We start from the raw sequence: 20420 nt of genomic DNA on the forward strand, positions 1-20420 counted from the left end.
ACAGTGTGTACAATCTAATGAGGGATAAAGAGAGACAAAAATTGTTTATAATAGTAAGAACAGAAGGAAAAACAAGAACATAAGAAGTAGGAATGTGAATATGTCAGGATGAATTAGTTGAATAAATAATGCAATATAGCAGCAAATACACATAGTGAAATAAAGAGCTGAAGTTGGGCTTAAAATGTATAAATGCTGAGGATGGCTGATGTGATTTGGGGTTCTGTGAATTACTGGAGGGAAGCTTCCCAGAATAAACTTTAGGAGAGGTTTTTTGAAGATGGATAAGGTAAAGACCAATAAAAAGTGACTCAAAATGGAAAATAGGAGACGATCATGATAACCACAGACTGGAAAATCAGCCTTAAATTTTGAGTTAACTGCCTAGCATTCCACTGGACTATCTTAACTTCTCAAAAAATTGTTTGTCTCTTCTAAGTAAATAATTTGGTTCACCAACTGGGGTTTCTTCAGTCTCTGTCCTTTATGAAAAGATGCAAGTCTATCCTAAGACATAGAATGTAAACCTCTTTAAAGTAATGAAGCATGAATGTACTTTAAAATGAAAGAAGGTTTTAATCTGCATGACAAGATTTGTAAACTATCTGGATTCTGGACTGGAAAGCTTTGCAAAGTAGTCTTTTGGTGAAAAGAAGGCCTGTTTTAAATCCTTACAGTTTTTAATAAAATCCTGGGCTCCAGCAGCTGTTTAAAATCCATCCTATTTAACCAGGTTGCCGGCTGCTGCATTCATTATAATTCCATGATTCAAAGCACTACTAAGAATGAAAAGGGCCTTGCTAAGAATTTGCAATTGATTTCAAATGATACGCTAATCAGATCATATTCTGAAGACGAAGCACTAATGAATAATTGTCATGCAAACATGAACGTTTCCATTTTGCAATAATAAATTGGGGGGAAAGTACAGATTGTTTTTTGATGCTCACCTGAATAAAGCAGGGACTCTGGCACAATAAAATTTCAATGGCTTCATAAATTCTCTGTTGTAAGCTAACCATATATTTAAAATGGAAGTATTTCATCTTCAGAGATATACTATTGATCCACCATGAAATGGAGGTGGAAGGTTTAGGCACAACAGTGTCATAATAGGACACTGACCCATCGGAAAGAGTTCACATCTTGGAGTCAGGAGACAAAGGTCCCAGTCTGCATGGGACCTTGGGCAAGTCTCATGACCTCTCAGTGTCTTCACATTCTCAGCTGTACTCTTGTAGTACCCAGACAGGCATATAGTGAGGATAAAATGAGCTAAGTGATGTGAAAACCCATCTAAAAGATGACCTTAGCAGGGGGCCCGGGATCAAACTTTAAGTTTCGCTAAAAGGGTTTGCTATGATTCAATTTCATATTAAACATGGCCACACTTTCCAATGGGAACAAAGCACAGTCAATCAATTGTGTTTACTGAGTGCTTACTGAGAACAGAGCACTGTACTAAGGGCTTGGGAGAGTACAATATAACAGAGTCGGGAAACACGTTCCGTGTTCACAACTAGGGCAGACAGTCTAGAGGGGGAAACCGATATTATTACAAATAAAAAATATGTATGTAAGTGATGTGGGGTAGTGTGCCAACTACTGTACAAGGCATCTGGACTATTCATTAAAGAATAGTCCCAACTCTGACCTTAATAAGGTGACTATCAAATATGGAAGTAGAATCCTAGGCCTCCTTTCAATATTTTTAGGTTATCAATATTTTACCAACTACCATTCATTTACAAAGTCTACCCAGAAAGGCACTTCTCAGTTTCTTGGAAGGAAGCCTTCATACAGTTACCACTACAGCACTGTTATTTCATTTATATCTGTGGTGAACAGCTGAATGGTCTTTGGTAAATACAAAACCCTGGAAAATGAGCATTCCACCATAATTAGACCATTCCACACCTATTCCATCACAGTGTACTCAGACATTTTTTAAATTACCCAGAAAAGACATAAGCAATTAAACCATGAAAAGTGACAGTGCCGAGAAAAATTTACTGCAAATACATTTGTTTTTAATATTTGAAGAGAATTAACATTCATGAACATTTAGCACACAACTTATTAAATGCCATATTTCAAAAGTTCAATTTTAATATTCTTCTGGTAACTTTAGAATAATTAAATACATTTGAAAAATAAAACCTGTGTCATACTCTAAGATTTCACATTTATTTGAAATCAATCCACAGCATCCATTCATCATGAATTTATCTGTTCTGCATCCTAGGGGAAATCAACATTAGCTAGGTTTATGCATGCAGTCGCTACTAATCACAAAATTTCACTTCAGAGATAATAATGTTGCATAGGAAAACAAAATGAATGCTGCAATTCAAGTTCATTTAAGTTATGGAGCCAAAATAGAGAGGTTTGAATGAGTCCCAGAGATTCAGATGAAGCAGCACTGTGATATTCGCCTTCTCTCATATAAGCAGGCAGTCTGGTATAAATGAAATACATATGAAAAACACACACCCACATTAAATACAAAGGCAGTCTGGTATAAATGAAATACATACGAAAAACACACATTAAATACAAAGGATGGTACTCATATCTGTGCCTTTAGATATGACCTGGCTGCATTCACAAAATATTGTCTGCTCCAGTGTACATGAGAAAATAACTCAATTTGAAGATTTGAATATATACTCAGCTCTAATAGAATGTCAGGGGGGCTTACATTCTTCACAAATGTAACACTGAGCACTCGAGCTATAGCATGCATACTTTGACCAATAACATATGAAAATACAGAACCATTTCTCCTAACTTCATAATCTATACAGACAGACCAATGTTGGAGAAGACTGTACTAATTCCCCCCGAATTTTTTTTTTATGAAACTTACATTTACTAGAGAAGCAGCATGGCCTACTGGATAGAGCATGGGCCTGGGAATCAGAAGGACCTGGGTTCTAATCCCAGCTCTGCCACTTGTTTGCTGTGTGACACTGGGCCTCAGTGCCCCAGTTATCTCATCTGTAAAATGGGCATGATGACTGTGAGCCTCATAGGGGCCATGGGCTGTGTCCAACCTGATTAGCTTGTATCTAACCCAGCACTTAGTACAATGCCTGGCACATAGTAAGCACTTAACAAATACCATATAAATAAGAAAAAAACTTGTGCATTACGGAAATACTAAATATATGCATTTAAATAAAAGACAGAAATAGAGAGCTGGACTTCATTTCTGAAGATTTATTACTGATGATGAGATCCTCTCCCTGTTTTTGAGAGGGCCTGTATACTATCACTACTCTCTCTATAGTCAGTGAAAACAAATTCTATCCTTCATTACCAAGGCCTCTCTTGGAGAATGCTGTAGATGTTCTACTAGTCAATACTGTACAATATCCTCCCCGTAGGCTCTCTAACTCCAGCAGTAATGAGCTGTCTAAGCCAATCTTTGCCCCAAGGAAGAACAAGAGCACAAAGCAGGATTGGAATTTCTAGAAATATGATCAAAGGCTTCATTCATGTTTTGGAAGAGGTGCCAGCTCGGAAGGGAAAGATATGTTACTTTCAATGGTTACTAGAGATTCCCCTCCTATTGCTTTCATTTTCGCTTAAAGACTAAGAGAAAACAAAAGATGAGACAAGACTGTTTTCCAGTGTAAAACTCCAGCCCTTGAGGAGGGGAAGCAGGGGTCTCTGGAGACTCTCTGACGTCTGTTTCCTCTGCAAAATATAAGAGAAAGAGCTTCCACTATGAAGGAAATTACTTCTCTCCCAGTCCTTCCGGTAAACACTGAATGACTAAATGGAACTAAGTTGCTCTGATTTCAGCCAGTTTCCATTCTCACACAGGACAGTTAGCATTCAGGACTTGTGACATGAACAGAGAGATTTACCAACTACTGTCAGAGTCAGATTGCCCCTGGAAACAGTGACAAGCATCTCAGGCCTGGAAGCATGAAATGCATCTGATCATGGGCAAGTAGAAATGCCAATGGAACCAAATTCCACTTCCAGAATACAAATTCCCCAGGTCTTCTGAACACATTGGGTCACACTGGTTCTTCACCCATGAACACTCATATACAATTGATTGGTCTTTGATCCTTGGAAACAAATAATTTTGTGGAACTAAAGTGTTTGTCCAATTTCATTACATCACATTGAGTTTAATCAAGAAGTATACATATAATTTAACTATATTCCAACAATAAAAAATTTGGGTTCTTATCCTCTGCTAGATCTTTATTCTTATTCCACCTTTTTTCCAAAGTCCTTTTTATTTTACTGTTGATCCACTTTCAAGTTTCTCTCAGAGAGGGTATTGCTCACCTCCCCAAGTCATTTCATGGAATGTGAGAGCTCTTTACTTTTGACAGAGCTGAATGATGAAGACTGCTAAGTCAAAGTTCACCTGACACTCCAGGGAAAACCCAAGATTCAATCAGTTCTTCCTTATTATATAGATATTATAGTGCTCGAAAGAATCCAACAGATGTAAAAGAAGGCATGTCCCCTACCCTTATAGATTTTACAATCCAATGGAGCAAGCAGATAGGCACACATTATTTACAAATAGAGGGAACAAGAGGGAGAACAAGAATACAAAGTAAAATAGAAAGACTATGTAGGATGAAATAGATGAATAGATGAATAATTAAATACCATTTATAGAATGATATAAATATTTGACATGAATTTATCTGCTTCAGTAAATCAAAAAGATGTTTGTGAAATTACACCATAAGCCATATTTGATAAACTATCCAATTATCAGGTTGTTTTTGCCTCCTCATAATCTTTAAAAAGGTTCTTAGATTCATCACTTGCTGCTGGAAAAACCAGCATTCTTACCCTGGAAAAAACCCAGTGGTAATGAATGGCAAGGGGTAGAGCAAAGGACGAGATTTCCTACTGAGTTATTTTACCCAGGAATAATTCCCATTTTATATTGAATCCAGTTAAACAATGAATGAATTAGAGAAAAAATGTATTCCCCACCTATTTGTATTAACATTTGAGAACCTTTATATTCACCTTGACTCCCCCAACATAATTAGCCCATGCTTTGCTTCATAAAAGAATCCTTACTATCAAATTGGATATTTCTAATACCTAGAAACAGCCAACAAGATAACAGTGGGCTAGCCATTAAAATCCAGTAGTCAGCATGTAACTTTGGCTCTAACGTCAACTCAGAATTCAAGTTCTATTCAAAACTGAGGGCAACTATTTAATGAGCAGCATAGCGCTGGATCTTAGATAACCTACTACATGAGTGTTTTGCTAGGTGAAAATAACATCCTGAAAACTTTGCATCACCCAGCCAGGTATCAAGATAGAGGCTCAGAGAAAAGCATTCTGGATTCTATTTTCTCTCATTTTTAATAAACATGCTTTATGTAGCTCTCCAATTAAACCTGAAAATGAAGACTTAATGCCCTTATGCATACACACACAGATATACACATACATATATATATATATATATATATATATATAAATATAAAACACACACTTATAATTGTCCTTTATTTCAAAAGATGATACTGATATCAGATCTTGTTTGTGCATGTGAATGTGGCTTGAAAAGATTAATTTGGGATCGACACTCCCTCTCACATTATTTACACCCAAGGAGAAATCCATGCTGCATTAATAGGCTTGTCTCTCTAGTCTGAACAAGCGAATGTCTCCGTGGGACTGCACAATCATTTGAAGTTGAGTGGGGAGAGTTATTACATACAGCAGTATCTTGAAAATCATTTTCAAAAATCAACTATACTTCAGGGTCCAATTCAGGTTCTATATCACTAGCCCAGGAAGACCGATTAAAATTCAGCATATTCCTGCAAATACCTGGACTTCCCCCAAATCCTGTTTTATCCTTAACATCCTGTCTTTGAAGCCTCACCTTTACCTCCCTGATTGAATAGCCATCCACAACATTAATCATTATTTATGGGTGGCTCCCCAATAGCTAAAGACTACTCTAGCATATTTTTCTTAAGCTGTGAACCCCATGTAGAACAGGGACTGTGTCTTATCTGCTTGTATTGTATCTACCCCACACTTGGTACAGTGTTCTTAGTACCTTAGAGGAGCAGGGTTGGCCTAGTGGATAGAGCACGGGCCTAGGAGTAAGAAGGAAGGACCTGGGTTCTAACCCTGGCTCTGCAAATTGTCTGCTTTGTAATCTTAGGCAAGTCACTTAATTTATCTGAGCATCAGTTCCCTGTAAAATGGGAATTAACACTGTGAGCCCCATGTGGGACAGGGACTGTGTCCAGCCTGATTAGCTTGTATCTACCCCATCGCTTAGTACAGTGCCTGGTATGCCGTGAGCACCTTAAATATCACAATTATTATTTATCACCATCTTGTGCCAAGACACATAGTAAGCTCTTTTACGGTATTATTTATTTAGTTCTGGACAGCAGAGACTCCATTATGAAACAAATATTTGTTGAAACCTATTAGACTGTAAGCCCCTTGTGGGCAGAAATTATGTCTTCCAACTCTATTGTAACTGCCCAAGCCCTTACCACAGTGATATACCAATACCAGTGATTGGTTAGAGGATAGAAAGTGTTCCCTTACTAAGAAACTTGTCCCAGGGAAACAGATTGAGTGGAAAACACCAGAGGCAGATAATTACGGAATTTCACAAAGCTGGTGGCCATCAAGAATACTGGACATATCAAACAAGGGACTGACCAGATGAAAACTGGACAGCCTGGAAAAAAACCAAACTAAAAGCCCACCATAATAATGATGAGCTTGAAATATTCCCGACTGCATCGCTATGCATAACTGTTTTACGGTCAATGGGAAACATCTGTCTTCTTTTGGAAGAAAATGCTTGGAAAGAAGTTTTAGTTTAACAGGCAGTGTACTTCTGGAGCTTTTCCACATCTGCTGAGTCCTAAATATGTTCCAAAACTTGATTGTCTCAGATAATCATCAATAACTATTTTGAGCTGGAGAGGTGAACTCACAATGGGATTTTCCAGGCAGGCTCTGGGTGCCCCTGGGGGCTAGTAGAAGCCAGCACCCAGGACTGGGGAGCTCTCCTCCTTGTACTTCCCAAGCGCTTAGTACAATGCTCTGCACACAGTAAGCGCTCAATAAATATGATTGATAGATTGATTTGAATATCTCCCTTGATTATTGATGTCAGTGGTCCTGGCACCTCAGAAGACTGCAGGGAGTGGAGGGAAGGGGAGCTCTTGTCACCGAGCTGATCCTACTTCCACCCAGATGATGAGCTCAGGTATCAGAGGGTCAAAAAGGTGACTCTTGAACTTGTGGCACTGATGTGGATCTAGTAGCAGTAGTTGTGGTAATAATAATAATAATAATAATGATGGCATTTATTAAGCGCTTACTATGTGCAAAGCACTGTTCTAAGCGCTGGGGAGGTTACAAGGTGATCAGGTTGTCCCACGGGGTACTCACAGTCTTAATCCCCATTTTACAGATGAGGTAACAGGCATAGAGAATTAAGTGACTTGCCCAAAGTCACACAGCTGACAAGTGGCAGAGCCAGGGTTTGAACCCATGACCTCTGACTCCAAAGCCCGTGCTCTTTCCACTGAGTCACTGAACACAGTGCAGACCTGTGTGCATTTGATGCATACCCTGGGCTCCATGTACAGTGCCCACTAATTTCTGGCCCAAGACAACTTCAAAAGATCAAAACAATGATTTGCCCAAACATGGCCCTCTTTTTCCCCAAAAAAACTCAGTGTTCCTTCATGTCTATAATTTTGGCTGTTTCACCCATTTTACAGATAAGCCAACTGAGGCCCCAGTTGGTGGTAAGGCTGGGACTAAAACCCAGATCCGTTCCCTCTAACTCTGATCTCCTGTCACTAGACTGCAGAAAAGATGGCCTCCCACTCTGGGTGGGATATGCCCTTGATGTGTTTGTTCCTTAGGCATGACGGGTTTTACCCATTTCCCAAGTGACTGCCCAGCCACTCTGAGCTCTGTAATATCTCTGTATGGTGTCCTCATCTGCTTCATGAATCAGTGAGTGCAACACTGGTTACAGCATTGAGGTCTTTGTTGCATAGTTGGGGAGGCGGGGGGACTTGGCTGCCCATTCTATTCCAGTGGGTATGCCATTATGCCATTCCCCAGCAGTAACCCTGAGATTCCAGATGGCTGGGAGCAGAGTTGATATTGGAGAATTCTGGAATGGGGGAAAACGAACAAATGAAATCCACCCACCTCAGAATCACCAGCAGCAGAAGCAGAAGCGTCCCCACTTTCAGCTGCATGGGGCAATGAGACCTTAAGTAAATTGCAAAGCTTTCTCATTTCTCAATTTGAGAAGAAATTAAGCCAATTCCCTAGTTAATTAGTAACACTTATGGAGATCCTCCTGTGGGCATAACACTGTACTAAGTGCTTGGGAATAATAACAGTGATAAAATTAAGCATTAATGTGGTATTAGGATAGACACAAGATAATTAGATTGGATACAGTCCTTGTCCCACTTGGGAGTTTAGTCTCGGGAGTGAGAAGGGATATTTAATTCTCACTCTACAGTTGAGGAAACAGAGGCACAAAGAGGTTAAGTGCTTTGATCAAGGTCACACAGCAGGCCAGGGGCAGAGGCAGTATTAAAACTCAATTCTCCTGACTCCCAGCCCTGGCCTTTTTCCACGGGCCCAAGCTGCTTTTCTACTGGGAAAGTTCAATAGAGTTAGTAGACATAACCTCTGTCCTCAAGAAGCTTACAATCGAACAAGAGGGGACAGACACTACAGTGAATTCCAGATTAGAGGAAGTGGAGTATAAAAATATGTAAATTTCTAAAAAGTGTATGAAATGTATACATACTCTGCGTCCTCCTACCTGCATCACCCCTCCTTCTGAACCCAAGCTAGCCCTTAAACGCAAACAGGCATTTTTGTGAATGACCCAGTTTGAGTTCCAGATCCAAGCCAACTAACAACCCACCAACTCTGAAACTCTGGAAGAAATCAAACATGCAAAGTCTTTAGGGCCCCACATGTTCTTTTCCATTTCCTTTCAGATGATCATGCCCGCAATTTTCTGAGCAAATGTATTTTTAACCTGAAAAAAACAGAACATTTTAATGTATTCCCTGTTTGGCATAACAAAATTGTAAAACTCCCACAGCTCTACTTGTTGGATATTATATAAGAAGACTGTAATTTGCATGCCAACGCAGGCAGAACACCTGAGAATAAATGCCTAACCAAACTCAGAGAGTACCATTCCAAAATGCATTATGTATTTCTGAGGTGGTTAGCATGAGGTCAGAGTTTTTGAGAAAACAAAAGAGGCTTAAATAAACTTTAGCGACATGCACTTATTAGACACTGTATTTCCACTTCTTTTAAAAGTCATTTCCAGAAGTCATTTGGGACCTGTCATAGCACAGATTTTTAAAACACTAAGATGTTTTCTCCCAGCTTCATAGAAGTGAATATTTCTAGTGAAAGTGCCAAATTGGGATCTAAAGCAATCAAAAACAATGGCATTTTATAGAGAAATGGTGCTCCAATTGCTGCCCTCCAAATTATGAGATGCTTGGAACATTTCCCACAGGTTGTATATTTATGTAAGGTGTGTGTGCTTCACTGAGATGTCACTTAAATAGAGCAGATGACTAAAAAGTGGAGCTGTAATGTTTATAACGAAAGCTTTTGCTGCTTGCAACAATACAAAAGGAAACACTGTCAAGCATGCCAACTCAAACTGAGATATTTTTAAGCACTTTAATAAAAACTAAATAGCAGTTTTACACTCGGGCAAACATTTGGTGACAACGCTTTCTAAAGGTCTTCCTGCTTTTGAGAAGCTTAAAAACTTCAAGAAATCCTCTGCAACTACACTTACTGAGCACCTACTGAGAGTACAGCACTGAACGGGATGCTCACTGCATGCCAAGAGTGCTTTTTTGGGTGCCTCCTGTGGGCAAGCACTGTACTGGGTGCTTGTTGAATGCAGAGGACTGTATTGTACACCTGTGTGCAGAACAATGAACTGGAGTGCCTATTATGTAAAGAGCTCTCCACTGAGCAGAGCAATGAACATCTACAGTATGAAGAGTAGCTTATAGAAAGCAGAGTATTATACTGAGGATCCTATTGTCTGTAAATCACTCCACTGCACTACCTTAGAAAACTGTGTGGAATACAAACATCAGTAACTTCAAGTGGGGTTGGGATAAGTTTGTGGGTAAGCAATCCATAAGAAGTCACTAGAGGGAAGGGAAGAGTTACCGAGCAATTCCTTCATTAGACTAAATTCCCCAACGGCTATGCCTTCTAACTTTATTGCATGCTGCCAAGAGTCTAGTATGGTAATCTGAAACAGCAAGGTTGAGTGGATAGATCACAGGCCTGGAAATGAGAAGGACCTGGGTTCAAATCCCAACTCTGTCACTTGTCTGCTGTGTCTACTGTTTAGGGTTCCAGCTGTCACGTTGCTTCTGGGGGAATCCCAGCATAGGGATTCATCATGGATTCAGAACAGCTGAGGAGGTATAAAAGGAAAATATTTCAACTGTATAGAACCCAAGACAGCACAGGAATAACTGAATGATCTCTCCCGAGGAATTTCACAGCTGAAGTAATAATAATAACAATAATAATGGATAGTATAAGCACTTAATAGTAATCATATTTATTAAATGTTTTTGTGTGCAGAGCACTGTATTAAGCACAGGGGGAGAACACACAGGTGAGAATTAGACATGGTCCCTGTACCTTAGTGGGTTTACAGTACAAGAGGGAGAAGGGATTTGAGATAGACACATCAGGGATGATGGAACTTTAAAACACAACACAGTTGAATACATAAAATCAAATTTAATTCAATAAGGTACTGTGCCTAGAGGAGCAGAATTTCAGGTTCCTCAGGGCTCAGAATTCAAGACATACACCAAGTCATAGTACCACCACAGTAACCACAGTCTTCCCAGGGTTTTGTGGAGGCCTAATTATGTGGGCATTTTTCTCTTCCCCTCCAGGGCGGTGGAAGGCAGGGTGGGATGAAGTCTCCTAGTCTCCTCGATGGCACAATGTATAGCTGGCGCAGCTTTTGTCTTTCCAGACTTGAGTCTTAAAATATTCACCTTATCTTTGGATGGGAGCTAATCCATCCCCTTGAACATCTCAGTTGTCTTTCTCTGTATCTTCTCCAGGAATTAAATTGGGCTGGGTCAGTGGCTTTGGAATTTGGCTGCTAAGGATATAAGGAGCCTGAGGTCTGACTAAACCTCTCTCCATTTGAGGGGTGGTTTCCTTGATAGATGGGAAGGCCCTGCCCTGTGATATTCCCTGTTCCAGAAATGTGCACTGTTGCTTAGCAAGGATCAGAGAAAAATGGGTCTATAAAAAGATGTCCGGGGGACAAATATATACCATATAATTGTTCCAGAACCACAGAGCTGGTTCCACCACCAAAAATACCCACAATGATAGGTTAGTCAACCCAGTGCAAATTCACCCATGCACTGAGGCTTAGCAAAGCGCTTCCCTTGGCAGAGGGAGGTGAGAAGGAAATCCAGGGTGCTGTGTGACCTTCTCTGTGCCTCCGTTACCTCATCTGTAAAATGGGGATTGAGACTGTGAGCCCCACATGGGACAGGGACTGTGTCCAACCTGATTTTCTTGTATTCACCCCAGCGCTTAGAACATTGCCTAGCACATAGTAAGGCGCTTAACAAATAACATATTTTAAAAATTATTATTATTATCATCTAATCAATGCACCTATACTCCTACCCCATCACTCTGGTATTTCCTAGGTGAAATAAAGCATCCATGGTGGCAGCATGAGAAAGAAAAGGGCAAAATGATCAATCCTCCTTCATTTGTCTTCCAGGTTGAGCAAAAATGTGTCAGGTCTGGTTCATCACTCTGGCAATGATTAGGTGACCAAAGAGAAAAAAAGTATACTTTACCCGACAAGACAACTTCAATGAGGTCTCCTTCCTGGATGTCAGCAGCCAATTTCACCAGCTGGAGGATATTTTCTGAGGTAGGGTCATGGCGAAAAAGCAGGATTTTGTCATACATTCCATAGAACCCACATTCAGGAAACTATAAATGCAAATACAAAACAAGATTTAATATCATCATTCTGTCATTGACCCTACAGTTTGCTAACAAGAGACAGTTGTCTTCAATCTGAAATTAGGTATAAAAAAGGTATGTGTGCAGGGAACGTGTCTACCAATTCTATTGTTTTATACTCTCCCAAGTGCTTAGCATGATGTTCTGCACACAGTAAGCACTCAATTATCATTGATGATGATGAATGTGCAAAGGCAAAGAATGAGGAAAGGTTATAGGCCCTAGGGTTATACACCTAGGAAAGAGAAAGTGGAAGGGAATTCCTTAATCTTCACTTACAAAAAGGTATATTACATAGGAAATAGTAATTAGACTCAAAGGACATTAAAGTATATGTCTACCTTGATATAAAAATGAACATTTCATCCATGCTGAGATTACTGACAGTGTTTCTGTTGCCACAGGTTTAGGAAAGACATTATACAACTGGACCAGGTTCTGAAAAGTGCAACCAATGTGGATCACATGAAGGGAACGGCAGCCTCCATGAGAGCAGCTTGGAAGATTAGGAGTCTTCAACCTGAAAAGTTGAAGGCTGAGTAAGTACAACCCATCTAAGGGTCGCACCTGGAGAGTTTCCAGGACTTTACCGGCCTCGACTACGAGAGGGAGAGTCGAGCAGAGGCATACCCATTCCATTCCCACCTTGGGCAGTGGCTAGCGAGGGGGAAGCGATCTGCTACAAGTCAAAACTCCCCTACGCTGAGCAGGGGTGGCATGGGAGAGAATCGAGGGCAGAGACTCAAGTTTACTGCATAGAAGGAGGCAATAGTAAATCCCTTCTGGAGTTTTACCAAGAAAACCCTATGGACACACTACCAGAACGATTGCAGATGGAGGTGGGGCATTCTGAGAGAAATGTGTCTATGGCATCGTTACGGGATGGTGGCGACTCGACAGCAGAAGACAAGTCAAGAGGAAGGACATGATTGAAGTCTGGATACATGGATAAGCAAATAGCTGTTGCGTTGACACAACTTGGAAATTGAATTGGGGATTTTTTTTCTGGAAGAAAGTGAAATTTAAGGAGGTCTTTGAAGATAGGGAGAGATGTCACTGGCAAATCTGGGTAAGGAGGGTGTCCCAGGGAAGGAGGTTACAATGCAATCAAAAGATCAGGAGCAGGAATCTTGAGCAATATACTTTTAGAAGGTGAGCTTGGAAGAAACAGTGGGTGAAGAAAGCCGTGTATAAGATGGGAAAAGCCGGAAAACCTGGCAGGTAATGGTAAGGAGTTTTTCAGAGGGAGATACGTTGCCATTTAAGGATTTTGAGGTTTTTTAACACTGCTAGAGGGTAAAGAAGTCTATTAGGAAGTAGAGTTTCAGCTATTAGAGGGAAAAGTTAGAAACATTAGAAAGATATGAAAGATCCAATGTGTTACTGGAGAGAAAGTTTGGATGTTAGGAGGTTTGAGAAGGGTTAATTCCTTAATGATAATCTCAAAAGAGATACTGGAGGGAATAAAAGCTGAAACAATGTATATCCCTACCTGTGAGGATGGATGTGAAGATTTTCCATCAAGCAAATTTTGGATGTCACAATTGGAGAGGGAATATTATTAAGGATAATCCCATTACGGCAATATTGAGCTCTCTATGTTCTAATGAGGGATATAAGGATGAATGTAAGAAAAGGAGAGGGAGGAAGCAGGAAGGAGAAGGAAAGATTTGTCTGTCAAACACTGGAATGGGAGCACAGGCCTGGGAGTCAGAAGGTCATGGGTTCTGATCCCGGCTCCACCATTTGTCTACTGTGTGACCTTGGGCAAGTCACTTAAATTTTCTGTGCCTCAGTCCCCTCATCTGTAAAATGGGGATTTAGACGGTGAGCACTATGTGAGACAGGGACTGTGTCCAACTCGATTAACTTGTACTGACCCCATTGCTTAGAAAAGTGCCTGGCACACAGTAAGCACTCAACAAAATACCATTATTAACTAATTAATTTGGGGAGTGTGAATCTTTCAAAGGTCCTCAAATGAGGGAAACAGGAAGGGAGGGAGGGCTATAAGGAGAAAGGAAGAGAGGAATTGAGAGAGCAGTAGAGGGAGATAAGACAGAAGGTAGAAAGAGGGAGCAAGAAGGAGGAAGAGAGGGAAAAGGTAGAGAGGGAAGCAAGAAGGGAAGCAGGGGTGCAGATGCATAGATGGGCTAGACTTAGCATTCCCTGCTGGAACAAAATAAACATGATGGCCCCCAGGGTCCCTCATCATTACAATCCAACCTTTCATTTATCCGTAACACCAAACACTACTCTATTTTAATCCACTGTCTGGAAAAAGCTAATGTTGGAAGCACACGAATTGCAGGTCTGGCCTGAGGTGCCACAGCAAGCAGCCAGAGAAAAGCCGGATGCACGATTCATCCAAGTCATTTAGCATTAAAGAAGACACTATCTCTGCTTTAGATTGCTATCACCCTCTTCTGCTGCCTACAATTGCTAAATATGCAGACAGTTCAAATGGGCCTCTCCAACATTTGGCATTTAAGATAACTCCCACTCCTAGTAGTCACTGGCATACTCAAATGATGGCCCTTTTCACATTATCCAAAGTATTCCCTTTTTAATCTACAAAATATCCTGGCCTCTATCTCACAGCCAGTCAGCCAATAATTCATTGGGTGGTCACAATAACTCCAGCAATGTACTAGGAACAGAAGGGAATTACTCAAGGAGCATACATTCTTATAGGAGTGAGGAGAGAGGTGGTGAATATCCACATCTGAAAAAGGCAGAGATGACAAAGGTGAAAGCAAATAAACCTGTTTGTACATAAATGACTCAAGAGCCCAGATGATGTACGTATAAATGTTCAGAACAGAGATATAATAATGACAATTATAATAATTACGGCATGGTATGATTATGGCACTGTTCTAAGCGCTGGGGTAGATACAAGGTTGCCCGAGGTGGGGCTCACAGTCTTAATCCCCATTTTACAGATGAGATAGGCCCAGAGCAGTTAAGTGATTTGCCCAAGGTCACACAGCAGACAAGTGGCAGAGCCAGAATTAGAATCCAGATCCTTTGACTCCCAAGCCCATGCTCTTTCCACTAGGCCATGCTGCTTCTCTATGGGTTGGCACTACGGTCTCTTGAAGGAGTAAACACAGATGCAATCACACTATGATGGATTCCACAGGCAGGGGAGGTATGAATGGAAGAATCCAGGCTAACAATAAAATACCAATGAAAAGCACTGGCCTTTGTGTCAACTCTTTCAATACTCTGTGATAGTTCTCTCTTGCTACAAAGCTACATACCAAAGAGTTTTTCCATTATTTTAATGGGATGCCAAAAAGAGATCATTTTATTTTTGTTTGAGCTCCTCTACCCCTTCCTCTCTCAATCATATTTGAGTGCTTACTATGTGCAGAGCACTGGACTAAGCACTTGAGAGAGTACAACAATATAACAGACACATTCCCTGCCCACAGTGAGCTTATAGTCAAGAGGGGGAGACAGACATTAATTTAACTAGGGACATGTATACAAGTTCTGTGGGGCTGGGGGTAGGAGCACTGAATAAAAGGAGCAAATCAGGGTGATGCAGAAGGGCTTGGGAAAAGAGGAAATGAGAGCTTAGTCAGGGAAGGCCTCTTGGAGGAGATGTGCCTTCAATGAGGTTTTGAAGGTGGGGAGAATAACTGTCTGTCAGATATAATAATAACAATAAAAATGATGGCATTTATTAAGTGCTTACTATGTGCAAAGCACTGTTCTAAACACTGGGGAGGTTACAAGATGATCAGGTTGTCCCACAGGGGGCTCAAAATCTTAAACCCCATTTTAGAGATGAGGTAACTGAAGCCCAGAGAAGTTAAGTGACTTGCCCAAAGTCACATAGTTGACAAGTGGTGGAGCCGGGATTTGAACCCATGACCTTTGACTCCAAAGCCCGGGCTCTTTCCACTGAGCCACGGGACGTAAAAAGGGAGGGCATTCCAGGCCAGATGCAGGACTTGGGCAAGAGGTTGTGGGTGAGATTAATGACCTTACCACCTAAATTCTGCTCTTTCTTACCTTTAGGAGTATAAGGTCCTACAGTTACGCAGCATTAGTTCCACTCCATTTAATTTTGTCCATAATTTCCCCTTACATCATTAACTAGCTTTACTCTACATCTAATCCTTATTTTATTGATTCCTAATGGGTGCCTTGCCTAGAGGCCCATTGTATGAATCCATCTAATTATACTATTTTGCTTAAGTATCCAGTTTTGAAAAGATACCTTTTCTCACCCTAATACTGTCAGTTAATCATGAGCCATTTACTTGTCTATATTTACTTTTATTTTTCCCCCCCTTGTTATGAATACTGGCTCTCTGTCTCTAATAATTGTGAGAACAACCCTGCCCATCTCTTTCAATAACCTGATTCATCAACATTAAAGAATGCCATTCACATTGCAGGCAGCTATGGCATTAACGAGTCTACTCAGCTAGACTCGCTCGCTCCCCTTTCCCTTTGCCGCTCTCGTACCACTAACCCACAGCCCTGGATCACTGCCACTGTCCGCCTCCTTCGCTCTTATGCTTGAGCTGCCGAACGCTGCTGGCGAAAGTCTAAACACCATGCCAACCTCGTTCACTTCAAGTTTATCCTTTCCTGCCTTAACTCAGCCCTCTCCTCTGCCAGACAAAACTATTTCTCCTCCTTTATTAACACCCATGCCCATCATCCCTGTCAGCTCTTCCGTACATTCAACTCCCTTCTCAGGCCCCTGGTTCCTCCCGCTCCTCCTTCCCTCACCCCCAACGATCTGGCCTCCTACTTCATTAATAAAATTAAATCCATCAAGTCTGACCTCCCCAAAGTCACTCCCCGCCCTTCTCCAACCCCTGGCACACAGGAAGCGATCAATAACTACGATTGAATGAATTGAATGAATAAATACAATTTGATTGATTGCACAACTCCAATTTAATCCCACAAAAAGGCACTGACCTCACTAGCAGGCTTCTTACTGTGGCAGTAAGAAGATTTGGATAGTTTCCCTTTCTCACATGTCACCATCGCTCCACTTCCCCCTCTGCTTCCCAAACAATTCCCGGCTGGCATCATCATAGTGCTGGGTCACCAATGTTGTGACACCAGTGGCACCCATCCCATGTTTCACAGCATATTGACTCTCACGTTCCCTGGTCCTCTAGCCAGCCTAGGCCAACCCTCTTGCCTCTTAAAGTCACCACCCCAACTGTCACATTCATTCATTCAATCATACTTATTGAGCGCTTACTTTGTGCAGAGCACTGTACTAAGCGCTTGGGAAGTACAAGTCGGCAACATATAGAGATGGTCCCTACCGAACAACGGGCTCATAGTCTAGAAGGGGGAGACAGACAACAAAACATTCCTCTGGGTTCCTTCCACTACCGCAGTCCCCTGTCTCTGCCTCAGCAATTATTGAAAAGACTGGTACCACCAGGCTAACCCTACATTTAGATGATGAGAACATACCTTCCCAAAAAAAAAAAAAACCAAACCCCACCAGTTATACTAAAATCAATGCTTTATCATTTAATTAAACATTGCAAAAAGGCAGCCTAATTGTGCCAATATCACAACTCCGATTCAATATTAGCGCTTTTCTACTACAATCAACTGAAGGGTGCAACCCATAGTGCAAACATTAATGTTCTAAATATAATTTATGAATAAGAATAATGATGCAAAGAATATAATATCAATGGTATTTACTGAGTGCTTACTGTGTACAGAGCACCATACAAGGTGCTTGTGTAGCTGCTGACATTTTCAGGTGTTCCACCTCAGTGCTTAACTGCCCTGTCCTCTCCAAAATGCGGAGTCTTCTTTCATTTACTCGCCCCGATACAGATTTCAGAATTATTTCGGACAGGGCACAGAGATCACGATGACGGCCCAGTTCACTTGCCAGACAGTTGTCATGGTAGCGAAAACCCAGGCTTTGGTCTGGATTAAATACCTATTTTAGCAGGTAGAACAAATGCATGCACATCAGCTCTTGACAATTAACATGAGAAAAAGAGGGTCTCAATCTTTCCTTTCACATAACCTAATTTTCCCCTGGAATGAAAAACACACACCTTGGAGAGTCAAAATTAGAGTTAAAAATAAAGTGTGAAAGATGCCATGTGCACTGGAACCACGCAAAACAAGGAAGAGGTGAATAGTTGGAAGAAAAACACCCATAGAACAGCATTCCCTAATTTGATCATAATCAGCTCTTTTATATGAAGGTGAGTGAGCTCTGAAATCTGAAAACCCTCATTAAGCTAAACAAGCTCTCAGAGGAGTGCAGAGTTGTAAACTCAGCTGGAGCTTATTACAAAATCGGTGTTGTGTTTTCCGGCCTCTTTGTTGTTCAGAGAATCGACAAAATTGATTTAGAGGTCTTTCCAAGTTTAGGTCGAGCAATACTGACCACTGTGAAAATATGGCCACTGATTTTTGCCGCCAAGAGTAAATGTTTTTCATTTTAAGCTTTGCTGGAAAGCTCTGGGCCACTTCTGACCACTACCGCTTACATTTCCCGGTAAATTCATGCTAGTCAGACAATGTGTTCCAGAGTACATTAAATATGTGTTTTAATAAGTAGTTGAAATTCAACCTGACTGCCATGAAATTGAAGGAACAAAAGAAGCTTTCTGGAGTTCAGACCCAACAGCAAATGATTTGAAGCAGGCACTCCTTACCTGACAGAAATTAATCTGGGAATGGTTTGAGAAAAAAGGCATTAAAATGAAAAAGTACTGCTTGCTGCAGTGTGGCTCATTGGAAAGAGCACAGGCTTTGGAGTCAGAGGTCATGGGTTCAAATCCTAGCTCCGTCAACTGTCAGGTGTGTGACTTTGGGAAAGTCACTTAACCTCTCTGTGCCTCAGTTACCTCATCTGTAAAATGGGGATTAAGACTGTGTAACATCCCCAGCACTTAGAACAGTGCTTTGCACATACAGTAAGCACTTAATAAATGCCATCATTATTATTTAAAGCACTTGATCACCTTGCCCCCTCCTATCTTACCGCTCTGATCTCCTTCTACAGCCCAGAATGCTCACTTTGCCAACGCTTTGCCCACATCCTGCCTATGGCCTGAAATTCCTTCCAACTTCATATCCGACAAACCATCACTCTCCCCACCTTCAAAACCTTATTAAAATCACATCTCCTCCGAGATGCTTTCCCCAGCTAGGTCTTTGCCGGTCTCAGCTGCGCAACATTGCCAAGATCCACCCTTTCCTCTCCATCCATACCGCTACCCTGCTCATTCAAGCTCTCATCCTATCCCGTCTGGACTACTGCATCAGCCTTCTCTCTGATCTCCCATCCTCGTGTCTCTCTCCACTTCAATCCATACTTCATGCTGCTGCCCGGATTATCTTTGTCCAGAAACGCTCTGGGCATATTACTCCCCTCCTCAAAAATCTCCAGTGGCTACCAATCAATCTGCGCATCAGGCAGAAACTCCTCACCCTGGGCTTCAAGGCTGTCCATCACCTCACCCCCTCCAACCTCACCTCCCTTCTCTCCTTCTCCAGCCCAGCCCGCACCCTCCGCTGCTAATCTCCTCACCGTACCTCGTTCTCGCCTGTCCCGCCATCGACCCCCGGCCCACATCATCCCCCGGGTCTGGAATGCCCTCCCTCTGCCCATCCGCCAAGCTAGCTCTCTTCCTCCCTTCAAGGCCCTGCTGAGCGCTCACCTCCTCCAAGAGGCCTTCCCAGACTGAGCCTCTTCCTTCCTCTCCCCCTCGTCCCCCTCTCCATCCTCCCATCTTACCTCCTTCCCTTCCCCACAGCACCTGTATATATGTATATATGTTTGTACATATTTATTATTCTATTTATTTATTTTACTTGTACATATCTATTCTATTTATTTTATTTTGTTAGTATGTTTGGTTTTGTTCTCTGTCTCCCCCTTTTAGACTGTGAGCCCACTGTTGGGTAGGGACTGTCTCTATATGTTGCCAATTTGTACTTCCCAAGTGCTTAGTACAGTGCTCTGCACATAGTAAGCGCTCAATAAATACGATTGATTGATTGATTGACTTCCCCTACTCCCTCTCTCCCTTCTGCATCACCTCTGCACTTGGATTTGTACCCTTTATTAACCCCACGGCACTCATGTACAAATCCATAAGTTATTTTAATGTCTGTCTCCCCCTCTATACTGTAAGCTCCTTTTGGGCAGGGAACATGTCTATCAACTCTGTTATACTGTACTCTCCCAAGTGCTTAGCACAGTGCTCTGCACCCAGTAAGCACTCAATAAATATGACTGATTGAGCCCCCTATGAGAAGCAGCGTGGCTTAGCAGAAAGAGCCCGGGCTTG

General features: G+C 41.5%; 1 protein-coding gene across 4 annotated transcripts in view; it reads right to left on the bottom strand.

Annotated features, from left to right (window-relative positions):
• The window catches only part of PRKD1 (protein kinase D1), a 168215-nt gene that overhangs the window by 52267 nt on the left and 95528 nt on the right, over positions 1-20420 (bottom strand). For all 4 annotated transcript variants that reach the window (XM_038756614.1, XM_038756615.1, XM_038756613.1 and 1 more), the window contains exon 2: positions 11928-12066. In XM_038756614.1, coding sequence (XP_038612542.1) covers positions 11928-12042 — 115 coding nt within the window. In that variant the 5' untranslated portion in view covers positions 12043-12066. The remainder of the gene's footprint in view (positions 1-11927; positions 12067-20420) is intronic.

Source organism: Tachyglossus aculeatus, chromosome 14 (genome assembly GCF_015852505.1).
Source record: "Tachyglossus aculeatus isolate mTacAcu1 chromosome 14, mTacAcu1.pri, whole genome shotgun sequence".
Classification (NCBI taxonomy): domain Eukaryota; kingdom Metazoa; phylum Chordata; class Mammalia; order Monotremata; family Tachyglossidae; genus Tachyglossus; species Tachyglossus aculeatus.